General features: G+C 44.1%; 1 protein-coding gene across 3 annotated transcripts in view; it reads left to right on the top strand.

The window, feature by feature from the left end:
• Positions 1-13,637, top strand: part of CRACR2A (calcium release activated channel regulator 2A) — a 122,776-nt gene that overhangs the window by 83,350 nt on the left and 25,789 nt on the right. For all 3 annotated transcript variants that reach the window (XM_075900589.1, XM_075900586.1, XM_075900595.1), the window contains 2 exons: positions 8,796-8,983; positions 12,202-12,273. In XM_075900589.1, coding sequence (XP_075756704.1) covers positions 8,796-8,983; positions 12,202-12,273 — 260 coding nt within the window. The remainder of the gene's footprint in view (positions 1-8,795; positions 8,984-12,201; positions 12,274-13,637) is intronic.

The following is a 13,637-nucleotide window of genomic DNA, read 5'->3' as shown; positions in this document are numbered from 1 at the left end:
CCCTGTCCTGACTCTTACTCTCCCACTCCCTCAAAAGCATCCCTCTCTAAATTTCAAAATGCAGATAGGCACTTGGTAAAATTCTCAGAAAGCTGCCCATTTGCCTAAATGCCTTTCAAAAACTGTCCCTTAGTAGCCCAAGTCTCATGGAGGTAGCCCCCTCCATCAGTTTGAAAATAGGGGTTAGGCCCCTAAGTCACTAATGTGTGTATTCTTGAAAAATGTACCCTTTGCTTTCTAAAGCAAGTGTTTTCTTTCACAAGGCCTCATAAGAACAGCAGGCCTGATTTTACACAGCACTGGAGGAGTTCTGTGCAGATGTCACAGATTCCTGCTGCTTTAATTTATACCAGGTACTGTCTTTGTGCCTAGATAGTATGGGATCTGGAAACTATTATGGTATCGTAAAGCGCCTCGCCTCCACTCCAGATCGTGCCAAGTGCTCCTTGGCTGTCCTAGAGGAGCAGTGCCATCAACACAGTCTCTTTTAAACCCCTGAATTCCTTTCAGTCCCATGTCAGTTTTATAGCCACTGGAGAGGCCCCTGATTTACACACATGGACAGGAGAATGCAGTGATGCTCACAGTTCTCCTCAACTTGTCATGCTTCCATATCAGTGCCTGCTGTAATCTGCTCCCCACTCGGGAGAAGTGCAGTATTTTTCTTCGGTAAAATTGCCGTAGATCCCTGGCGATAAGGCTGGATTTTATCCCTAAGGGTGGATTTTAATACAATTTAAAAAGTGAACTTGCTGCTGGTGAAAGAGTTGAGACTGAAGCTCTGCAGATTAATCTCCTCTGTTTACCTACAGAGTAAATATGGCATTGCTGGCCTGCAGGTCCATTTTAGTGAGGAGTGAGATAAGTTTGGTCTCCACTGGTTATGCTATGTTTGGATTCTCCTTTAAGGAGCTGATCCAACTAGTTGCACCTGGCTACCAGAGTGATCACTGGGATTCTAGTTTGGCAATTGTGATAACACATTTTTACGTGTTATGTGGAGACCTATCCCCTAGGGAACTGGACTGAGATGAAATAAAATAATGGTCTAAATCAGAGCTACTTAACTTTGGAAGCCCAGGGGGCCATAGTGATCCACAGCACATGCCGAGGGCCACAACTTAAGTGTGGTTGCATATACATGCAAATATATATGCAAATATATGTAAATAGTTTCTTTCACACTGATGGGCATGAATACAAAGATTAAGGCAAGACTACACAACACACAGGCCCCATTTAAGTCAGTTCTCCTGATATTAATAAAATGCAATATGTACCCGATTTTCACCCATATGACAGCACTTTTAATGAGCAATGACAATCCAGGAATTTAACTATTAAAACTTATATCAACAGAAGACCATTATACTGACTACTTTTTTGTTTTGGCTCCCAGTCGCAGGCTGTAAACAAATGGGCCGCGGGCTGCATGTGGCCCACGGGACTCATGTTGAGTAGCCCTGGTGCTAATTACCTCTGGGTATGGCTATACTGTAAAGAAAAAACCCATGGCACTGAGGCTAGGTCTACACTATAGCCTTTTTTCCAAAAACGCTATGCAAATTGCACTCTGCAATTTGCGTAGCTTTTTCCGATTGCTTTTCTAGACGAGGCTTTTCCACCATTTGGCCCCATCTAGACAGGGCCAAATGGCGGAAAAGCTTCCTCTTTCAGAGGAGCCCTTAGAACAAGGTATAGAGGGCTCCCCGAAAGAGCGCGTTTGCGTTTCCACAAAAAGAAGCGGAAGAGCAAACGCGTTCCCTGGATGCGGCAGAGTTTTTTTGAGATATCTCATGGGGCTTGGGCCATAGCACTAAAAACAGGAGTGTAGATGTTTCCTATTAGGGTGGAGCGCAGGACCTGAAACCAGGCACCTGGAACATCTACATGACTACTTTTAGTCCAGCAGCCTGAGCGTGTGACCAAAATCAATTGAGTTGGACTCTGAGACTTGCTGCTACAAGTTTTTCTTTGCAATGTAAACATACCCTATTACTGCAAATTGTAGCATTTCTGTCCATTGCCCTTTGCAGATGTTGTGCAGTGCCGTGTGCTAAACATCTGCCACGTTCCACTCAAGAGGTAGCTGTACTTCAGCAGTGGATTAAATGAACTCTCACTCTCTCTCTGTAGGCTTGTAAAGCATTTTGGGTTCTTTCAGGATGCAATTGAATATATATGAGTAAGCTATTATTACTCATCATTTTATAATGGCTATATTTTAGTCTTAAGCTATCTTTTGCTTTCCAAGTAGATGTAGACATCCATTATTAATGAATTACACAAAGGTTGTTCTTCAAAAGACTTTAGCTGTGTCTTTGTCCGTATATAGCTCTACTAAACTGTTTGGTGTAAGAGCCTGGGCAAACTTGAAATCATTATATTTGGATTTTAATCCTTGCTCATTCAGATAAAACTTACTGTGACGTCAGCGGGAATTGGTGTGAGTAAGGATTTCATACTCTCTGACCCCGGCAACTAACTGAGCAACCTGCAAGGCTAGTTTTATACCCACATACGTTAGTCCAAGAGCCAGGCTGAGGAAGGACAGGATTTATGCATTGCTATAAAATCCAAGTGCCTCTTTCATTTTTATGGGCATGCTGTGGAAAAGAAGCCAGTGTCAGATGGGCAGGATTTCCTTCTTTTATTTTAATTGTCAATGAAAGGTATTTTTAGTCAGATAATAAACTGCACTTGAAACCTTTGTCATTTTAACAGCTGAGTGGTGCCCTTTACCTGCCTGAATTATAATATATGACTGCTCTCCAGCTGAGTAGTCTACTCGGATTTTTTCCCCCAACAGCATAATTCAATGCAGTTAGTACAAAGTTTAATTTTCACATTTATTTCTTTACTCATGCTCAGCACTTGGGGCCCAACCCTTCTTTTTTCTTACACCTGTTTTTATAATGATATGACTGTCATGAATGTGCAGAGTTACTCCTCATTTACACCGGCATTTGGTGTAATTGGAATCAAGCCTTCCATGTCTAATTTGTACTTTAGTCCACTCCTTCTCTCTTTCTCATAAACTTAAATGGACTTTGCCAATTGCCTTTATCCTTCGAATGAGTGATGGTAACTTTAGTTAATTACAACGTTCTTGCTGGGTTATGAAAGAATCTTTGGAGAATAATACAATTTCCTCTCACCAAACTGCATTAATTAGGCAAAATCGTTCTTACATTTTTTTTACCCTGACTAATTATTCCTCTGGTGTGAGGGATTGTAAAATATGTGGAGAGAAACTGCCAGGCAAGAAAAGCTCAGGGCTGCTCTTACTGACTCAGCCCGATGGAAGCTCAATTAGGGATCCCCTGGCAGAGCTGCTGTCTATGAACAAGGGTGGATTAAATGCTGATCCAAACCTGTGTGGACAGGGAACCCAGAAGCCCAAACAGTGCTGCTCTGCAATTACAGAAGGGCCTATCTCCTTGCAAATGTATCCAAGCTCCCCAGGCCAATCAGGGCCTGGGGGCGGGGAAGTGTGGGAAGCCTCCTCCCACCCTGCAAGGAACCCGTGGCACTTTGAAGTGCCGTGGGCTCCTTGCAGGGCCACGGCAGGGTGAAGGAAGCTTCACGCAGCTCCCCCACCCCCAGGTTCTGATTGGGGCCCCAGGTTCTGGGGGTGGGGAAGCACGCAAAGCCTCCTCCGCTCTCCTCCCCCACCCTGTGAGCAGCACAGGGTATTTCAAAGCACCACGTGTTCCTGGCAGGGCAGGAGGAAGCTTTTCATGCTCCCCCACCTCCAGGCCCTAATTGGCCTGGAGATGAGGGAGCAGCAGGGCCTCCGTGGGCTGGATCCACCTGCTTGGCGGGCCAGATCCAGCCCACAGAGGCCGTTTTGCCCTCTCCTCCCTTAGAGTATTCCAGGCCCTCAGTCATTTTCCATTCCAAAATATACATTGCACTCAGTATAACTGATAAAGAATTAGTTCCGTTACATTCATCTCAGTGGGTTGTGATTGTTAACACTTGGCGAGGAACATTCAAATGTTCCAACTATTTACTATGGGGGAAATGTTGTCCCTCTTTTTATTTTTTTAAACACGAATTGAAATTAAAAACATCCAAACAAACAAAAAATAAACAAACCCAACCCCAAACAAAACCAAGCCCATTGTTTTAGTGTTATATAATTAAAATCACAAAATATTATGAAATACAAAAGTTAAAGTTCCATACAGAATCCTTATGTGATCTTAGTTTCATACTTAAATGTGGGAAAGTTATAAGTAACTAAAAACAGGGTCTTATAAAAGGACGTTTTGGGCTTCCTGTGCTTCTAGTAACACTGGCATTTAGTATAATCTATTCCTGCTCCATAGCTGTTATATTACCATTGTTACATTATAAAATGCAAAAAGTATGTAGGTGCTCAGTGCAGGCAAATATTAGCAACTTAGACTATCGTTGGTGTTGGAATTCCACATTTTTGCAATCTTAATTTCCTGTGACTACATTTTTGCCTGTCATCCAATGATACAATTTTTAATCAAAACCAAATCTCCCTATCAAGTTAACACACATCTTTTGGTTGTGTTGTTGATGGCATAGTGATGAATGCAATAGCCTTTTCTCTACTGCGAGTAGAGTCAATTCTGTTCATGAGTCGGGTCACAAGCAGAGCGGGATGAATATGGCAAAACACTGACTGTGAATATTCACGTGAATGTGGCAGTGAGCAGGCTTGGGCAATGCACATGTTCCTTTCCTGTTTGTTTGCTGGGTGAAATTCACCCCAGTTTTACTTTAATCACTTAAATGGGATTTAAGCCAGAGATTTACACAACCACCCGTAGCAATGGGAGCACTCTGCTATAGTCAGGCAGAACACAGGTCACCCCCGGCAGCACAATCTGTTCCAGAAGTGCCTTCCTAGTCCTGCTCCAATGTAGAGGGCAGGGGCTCTGGAGAAAGATCTAGAGAGTGAGCTTCCTCTCCACGCCCCATTCACTCCACAGCAGGGGCTCTTGTCTCACTTGCCTACTCCAGGCATTGGGACTATGGCTTCATGCTTTCTGTGGGTGAAATGGAACCAATGCACCATTGGCAAAGCCACCTGTGACGACAGTGGTAAATAGCCCTTAGGCAGCTCCTCTGAGCAGGGATGTGAAGAGTCCCTCAGTCTTGCTTTAGCTGCAAAAATCTCATTGAAAGCAAATCTGAAGATGCCCTCTTATGCGTGTGCCCTGGAAATGGTACATTTCACATGGGACAGGACACTGAGGTGGGCCAGGCTTCCCTAAACCTTATGCTAAAACCCTAACTAGACTGCTTACATATCTGCATGGTCCTTGTAATATCTGAGCCAACAGAGCAATTACTATTACTCACTGCAAAAATGACAGTGCAGAAGTTTCAGCTGTACAGGCAGTCCCCGAGTTACGCGGATCCGACTTATGTTACGAACGGGGATTTTCTTGCCCCGGACGACGGGAGCGGCAGGACACCCAGTCCCGCCGCCCGCGTCCTCCGGGGCGAGAAAAGCTGCTCTGCATCTCCCTGGTCTGCTGTGGGGGGGGGGGGGGGGGGGGAGAGGAGCCAGATCAGTGCCGCGGTCCCGCCCGGGTCCTCCGCCACTTTGCTCAGCGTCTCCCTGGTCTGCTGGGGGGGGACGCAGCTAGTGCGCCCCCCCCCAGCAGACCAGGGAGATGTGGAGCAAAGCCCCAGGCCTGCGGTAGAGCAGGTGGGGAGCTGCCGGTTGGTCCCGCAGCACTGCTCCTTGGCGCTACTGGACCAACCCGGCAGCACCCCAGCTGCTCTGCCCCAGGAGTCCTGATTCAGCCGCTGCTGATCAGTTTCAGCAGTGGCTGAATCAGGACACCTGGGACAGAGCAGCTGGGGTGCTGCTGGGTTGGTACAGTAGCGCCGAGGAGCGGCGGCGCTACTGGACCAACCCAGCAGCACCCCAGCTGCTCTGCCCCAGGCGTCCCCAAGTCAGCCGCTGCTGAAACTGACCAGCGGCTGACTACAGGAAGCCCCTGCCCCAGGCTTCCTGGAATCAGCCGCTGATCAGTTTCAGCAGCAGCTGACTTGGGGATGCCTGGGGTTCTTAAGTTGAATCTGTATGTAAGTCAGAACTGGCGTCCAGATTCAGCCGCTGTTGAAACTGATCAGTTTCAGCAGCGGCTGAATCTGGACGCCAGTTCCGACTTACATACAGATTCAACTTAAGAACAAACCTACAGTCCCTATCTTGTACGTAACCCGGGGACTGCCTGTACTGTATCCGTAACAGAAAAGACAGACCAGCAAATGAAAGGTATTTGGGCTTATTTGTCACAGTAACTGAGTTACTATTGACTTCAGTGGGAGCTGAGAGTTCTCAGTACTTCTGAAAATTCAGGCTCTTGGTGCATTTTGAATGGGACAGTGCACTATGTGGCAAAAAATGGGGATGGACTCCCTTTAACTTCTCAAAGGGTTGCCAGATAGTTTCAACAAAAATACCAGACATGCTTGATCTCAGATGCGGGCAGGGTTGGGGGTGGGGGGAATAACCGCAGGGGGAGCAGGGCTGGTGGGGGAGATCAGGGGGAACCGGCCACTAGGGAGCAGGGCTGGTCGGGAGCGGGTTGGGGAGAGTAGGGCTAGCCAGGGGAGATCAGGGAGGGGATGTGTGAACCGACCGGCAGGGAGCAGGGTTGGCCAGGAGGAGGTTGGGAGGAGCGGGGAATGGGGCTGGTGGAGGAGATTGGGGGGGAACCAGCCGGTGGGGAGTGGGGCTGGCCAGGAGGGGAGCGGGAGATGGGGAGAACCAGCCGGCAGGAAGCGGGGCTGGCTGGGAGAGTGTTGCGGGGGAGTGAGGCTGGCCAGGAAGGGAGCAGGGGAGGGAGGGAACCGACCGGCGGGAAGCAGAGCTGATCCGGGCACTTGCAGATCGCAGGGCACTGTCCATCCTGCACGTAGTCCTGGCAGAGCACACGGGCGAGTCTGGCCCCGGGGATTCCATCCCACCCTGCCCCCACTCTTCTCCCACTGCGTAGTTGCGTACTGCCTGGCTGGTAGACACACTCACACAGCGTGAGCATATCTACCAGCCAGGCAATACGCAATTACATACTGATACTCATGATAATAATAAAACTTACTTAATTAGAATTTATATGTCCGGTATTTTCTCAATTTGTTTTGCGGACAGAAAGCTCAAATATCGGACTGTCAGGTTCAAAACCTGGCAATCCTATTAACTTCACATCAGAGCTCAGGCATAGAAAAAATTAATTAAGGCAGGGATCCGATTGTACCCTCCACAAATAGGATGACGTGCACTTACTTGTTGTGAATGTGATGGGGGGAAACTACATGTCAATTATTCATTCAGACAGTATTTTTTACACAAGCCTAAATTTTCTAGGTGGAAATGGGCACATGCCAGAAAGGGTATGAGCATTTTTTAAATTACCGTATCTTGCTAATCTGCCAAAACTGCTCCACAACTGGCCATACTGAGTCAGACCAATGGTCCATCTAGCTCAGTATTAACTTCTGATAGTGGCCGGTGCCAGATGATTCAGAGGGAATGAACAGAGCAGGTTTAGGAGCATGGGACTGCATCCTTGACCACCTTGGCTAATTGCCATCGAGGGACCTGTCCTTCAGGAACATATATTTTTCTTTTTTGTGTCCAGTTATTTTTTTGGCATTCACAACATCCCCTGGCAATGAGTTCCATAGGTAGTCTGTGCATTGTGAGAAAATGCACTCGCTACTGTTTGTTTGAAATCTGCTGCCTATTAATTAATATCTCTACTTAAGCAAAATTTTGATACTGTTTCACATGACTTACCCATAAACAAATTAGAGAAATATAGCCTACATAAACCTACTGTTAGATGGGTTTACAACTGGCTGGAAACAAGTACTCAGAGAGTAGCATTTTGAGTAGGTTCCTGTAGGGATCTGTCCTGGGTCTGGTCTCAATCAATATCTTCATAAATGATTTAGAGTATGGTGCAGAGTGTACTCTTATAAAGTTTGCAGACTATTCCGAGCTGGGAGGGGTTACAAGTGCTTTGGAAGACAGGATTAGAATTCTGAATGATCTTGATTAAATAGAATGAAATTCAATAAGACGAATGAAGGCATGAATAATCAGTGTCATAAATACAAAATGGGAAATGACTGCCTAGGAAGAAAAACTGCAGAAAGGGATTTAGGAGTTATAGTGGATAACAAATTAAAAATGGATCAACAATGTAACACTGTTGTAAAAAAAAAAAGAACATTGTTCTGAGATGCATTATTGGGAATATTGTAAGCAAAGACACAAAAAGTAAATTCTTGCATTCTGCTCGGCACTGATAAGGCCTCAACTGCAGTACGGTGTCTACTTCTAAGCACCATACTTTGGGAATGGTGGACAAACAGGAGAAGTACCGAGTAGAGCAATGGACATGACTAAAGGACTAGAACACATGACTTACCAGGAAAGACTGAAAAAAATGGGCCTGTTTAGTTCAGAGCAGAGAAGACTGGGGAGGGAGAGACATTATAACTACATTCACATAACTATCTTCCCCCAACATGTTTATCTATGTGCCTGACAATTTTGTTTTTTACTATAGATTCAGCCAGTTTGCCTGGTACTGAAGTTAGGCTTACTGACTTGTAATTGCTAGGATTGCAGCTGGAGCTGGGGGTTTTTTTTTCATCCACTTTGGAGAATAAGTATAATCAATGATTTCATTTAGGTTTTAAAATGTAAAAGCCTTCTCAATGCCATTCTAAGACAGCTCAGTGAGTGAGAGACATTTTCTCTTTTACTTTCCTTCCTCTACCCCTAGCTGGAGGGTCAGTGCAAGGAACTACACAATGACAAACAAGAGACCAAAGTGGAGAACACCAAGCTGAAGCTAACAAACCAAGAGCTTCTGCAGGAACTGGAGCGAACGTCTCAGGAGTTAATAATTGCACAGCAACAATTACAGATGCTCCAGGAAGAGGCATCAAAACTACAGGAAGAAAAAGAAATGTAAGTGACATCTGTTTGTGGCACCAGGAGGCTTGCTTAAAGTAACAGCAAGCCTGATTCTCCATATGCACTGCACCTTGGCCAAAACGCATGTGATGCTGATGGAGTCTCACATCCATGTTAATGCTGTAGGGGAGCATGTATATGCGAGGTCAGACCCATGCCAGAACCACAAAGATGGTTACATATGGGACAAACAAGATTGTCCACAGCCATTGCAAGGTGTTGAATCTTTGCTTTGGCCTGTTTCCATTTTTCAGGTAAGGTGTTAATGTACCTTGCTTCAAAATGGTTAATGGCAACATGACAAATCTGCTGCCTCCTGGTTCTGTTGTGGGCTTTGCTTCCCTGGAGAACAACCAGACGTACTGTCAGGTTTGACTTCAGTGTACTTTTATATCTTTGTATTTGCCACTGTGATGAATGGGTGCTTGATTTTAGCTAACCATGCAATACAGCTATGGATAGTCTCAAGCTGATCATATATATGAGATGCGCATTCCAATTCAGCTGTGCTTTTATGAGTGTATTTTGAATGCCAGACATCCAACAGTGATTGAGAATTGTAAAAGCACTACCAAAACCCAACTTCAATTTTTTTCCCTTAAAGAAGCAAATTCTTAGTGCTATGCATTAAAACAGACACCATTACTAGTATTGCACACCATAGCATAGTGGACCTGAACTGTGCTACAGCTGGCACAGCTTAAGAAGAGGTGTGCAAAACTGTCATCTATTTCTTGATTGTATTGACTGCAGAGGAGTAGAACAAGGCCTGTGCAACACTTAGGTCCATTGTAAGGAATATTTAGTAGGGCTAGTGAGAAAATTCCTACTGAAACTATTTTTCATCAGAAAATTGGCTTTTCATTGTAATAGAATTTTCATGAAAACTGTCTGCTCTCTGCAGAAAAATTCATTTTTTCATGGAAAAACGACAACTGAAACACCTGATAACAAAGAGGCTTTTTTGGGGGGTGAAGTGGGGGTGGGATGGGGAGGCTGAAGAGGGAGCTGAAAACTGAATATTTCTGCTGAAATTTGTTTGAGAAATGCCTCTTGGTTCCCCATGGGAATTGTAGTCTAGCTGCCTTAGTTTTCCATTCTCCTCTATTGGTTGGATTTTTTGCTCATACTACTATTACCATGATTCATCATGGCTATGGGACTGCCATAGTGTACCACCTTCCCTAATCAAGAGAGGAGACATGGTGCATCGTGCAGAACTGAGTACAATCCGGGAGTACAGCCAATAGAAGAAAATGAAGGCATTTGAACTACAGTTCCCAGGAGGCATTATGGCAGCATTTCAGAATTTCTGTTTTCAGCTGAAATATTTTAGATTTCTTTCTTTCTTTCTTTCTTTCTTTCTTTCTTTCTTTCTTTCTTTCTTTCTTTCTTTCTTTCTTTCTTTCTTTCTTTCTTTCTTTCTTTCTTTCTTTTTCTTTTTGGCATAAATCTCAAAATTTTCTGCAAGGAAAAAACATTTTCTAGCTAGATCTGTTATTTAGGAAATGGAAACTGGATTGAAGTGAAACACAAGCCTTGTGTTGTACCTCTGCAGTGGAGTAATTATACCTTATTGCTGGACCCAACTTCTGCTCCTGAGCACTTGAAAATCTGACTCTAAATGAAGACCAGCTGCAGGCCTCAAATTCTCTTTCCATTAGCATTTATTCCTAATGAGTCTTACCTCCCACTAAAAGTCACAAAGAACCATCAGAAAAAGTATGCACATTGCTAACCTGAATTGAATTCAGAATTAGGAGAAGATTAATGATTTCTAGAAATCCAATAATTACAGTGGCAGATAATTAATTTGGTAACAGTGAGAACTCAGTACCTTTCCACATAGGGCATCATCTTAGACCAGACAAGGTTTCCTCTATTTCGATGGCCATTGCACAAAACTCTACGTAGCTATTGCTAGATTAATCTGTCATGAACATATGAGGAGTATTTCTTTGATTATATGTAACACCTACAGACCCTAACTGTTGGTGAGCAGAATGAAGCTGAGTGCATGAACCTCTGCTGCATGAGCTAAAAGTGACAAGGCTCTTTGCTAAGGCTGTAGCAGACACCTTTATCTCAAATGATCTTAGTCAACCACACCCAGGAGGTCTGTGGGTTACATATGACCACCCAAAGCTGAGCCCATTTCAAACACAAGGGCCAGATCCAGTTTTCAATACTGCCTTGATTTTACATGTGTATGTTTCATTTATAGTTTTGAAGGGAACAGTGGAAATATTCCCCCATCCTGAACCATTTCCTGTTTGAGGGGCCTCACTTTTGAGCCACAGAGCAAAGGCAGTATCGCTATCCGTGTCTGGCTTTTCTAAAGGAAGTGAGGAAACCAGCAGGAAATCAGTAAGGTGGTGTCTCGGCAGCTCTCCATTCTTGTGGTTAGGCTGCTGAATGATGGTGATCATTTTATATTTGCAAAGCACATTTTATTCCAAAGTACTTCATGGAATTGGTGCTGGATTATACCTAGCTTTCCCTGCAGTGCCCCCAGGGTGGCCGGTGACTATAAGGCACAACTGAGCTATCAAAAGCTGATCTACTCTTCAGACCACACAAGTAGCTCTTCCACACCATTGAAAAGCAGAAAACAACATGGACTAGACTCTCCATTGGTGCAAATCCATGCAGCCCCATGGAAATCAGTCAGATTATACCAAATTACATCAGTTGATGATGTCGCTCCATGTGTTTAATGCTGCACAACCATTTTGGTCAGGAAATGGAGAGGAATAATGTATCCAATAAGGGAAAACTGGGTTAATCAAATCCCATTACCGGCACTGAAACTTGGTCAGCATTGAAAAGTTAATCCCTCTGGTCTCATGATAACTTTCATAGGATCTTTAATAATCACAAGCAATTAGGGCCTTAGTTTTAAGTCTTAGCTGAAAGACACCAGCTCCAGAATCCCAGTGTAGTAAACAGACTGGATGAATATTCTAAATCTGACAGTCTTTGAACTCTTTGATACTTGTCATTGATAGACCCCAGCCTAACAAAAAAAAAAAAAGTTAGAATAAGCATAGCATGCAATCCTTACTGTGGCAGAGCCTCACTGATGACCGTGATGGATTAGCCACAAAACTGAGTCTTAAGTTGCATTTTTTCAAGGGTGGTAGGAAACAGCCTATAATTACTATGATCAAATGCCTGTGACAGATATATTTCTTTGTTTACCTCTGTTTTAGGGAGGTATACAGAGTGACAGAAACTTTACAGCGAGAGAAGTCAGGACTCCTTAAACAGCTGGATTTCTTAAGGTAACACACACAATCATTTGCAGGATTTCTGGCACTATCATTATGAAACTATATTTTTATTTTAAAGCTCTTGAACTGGGACCCCAAACCGAGCAGAAATGTCGTTTGTGGGTTAACCCAACATATGCACATTCCTCAGTGGGCTAGAGAGAGTGGAATATCCTTACATCATGTGTTGTCAGGGCATGCTGCATTGTGGCTATTGTGTGCTGTGTCCTGGGCTCAGGAGATTGAAAGGAGGCTTACAGCTCTTTTTTGCCTTTCATTTCCTCATCAGGGGCACCTCATCCAAAATAGAGACTATTCGTTTTTTAAAAAGGTCTGGTTGGTTTTCTGCCTAACATTTTTATATGAGTGTAACTACAGCATTGGAAGTTATTTCGTGGCACTGTTTAATGTGAAATAGTATCTAACATGCATATTATCACCTCATTTTTGTTACTAGGTTATTCAATGTATATAAGCTAATTCAACCTGGGTTTGACCCATGAATACTCTTTCATCCATTGTTCAATTACAAATATTTCAGATGGGCTCACCCAGGGTCCCTGCGTAGTCTGAGACCCACTGTTGGTTTGCAATGCATTGCCAATGGATAGCACTTGGTCCCCCTCTAGTGGTGGCTGGGTCACAGACAGAGGTGGATGAGCCTGCCAGAGCTCTGGCTAACTGCCCTGCGTCTTTCTGTGAGCCAAGACAATAGCAAACCCATTCAACACTTTATGTGGCCCAGCCACCATGACAAAGTGTCAGAGTGCCTGTCAGAGCTGGGGTGGCATAGATCTGCAGAGATCTTGCTTGTCACATGCAGTGCCTCTCCTCCATTATTTCCAGAGGCTAAATCACATTAAGGAAAACTAAACACAGCTTCTTAAAGCTGCTCTTCTACATCAGCAATCGTGGTAGTTGGCACAGGGACTTTACATGGTCATGACAGGTCTTTGCAGCTGTGGCTCAGAGGGAGCGCAACAAATAATCTCTCTATTAAGGTCTGATCCCAACTATAAAAAAAATTGAAACCAGATTAAATGAAGAAATATTCTTCCTAGTTTGTTTCCGCATGTTAGAAGCTTTTGCTTTGATGTTTATACATTGAGGGCCAGATGGTCTAAATTAGTGTAGCTCTCACTGAAGAATTACACCAGCTGGGGATCCGGTCCTGTGATAATATAGAGATGAGTTAAAATAAAAAATAGAAAACGGCAGAATAAAGACAATGGACTTCAAGAAGGCAGGTTTTATCAGACAAAGAGAATTGATCTAGTGGGAAGCAAGTCTAAGGGAAAAAAGAGTTTAGGAGAGGGTGGTTGTAGAATTTCCATCACTGGAGGTTATTAAGAACAAGTTAGACAAACAGGGATGGT

The sequence above is a fragment of the Pelodiscus sinensis genome, chromosome 1, assembly GCF_049634645.1.
Source record: "Pelodiscus sinensis isolate JC-2024 chromosome 1, ASM4963464v1, whole genome shotgun sequence".
NCBI classification, from domain to species: Eukaryota; Metazoa; Chordata; order Testudines; family Trionychidae; genus Pelodiscus; species Pelodiscus sinensis.
This window is presented reverse-complemented; position numbering and strand designations above follow the sequence as displayed.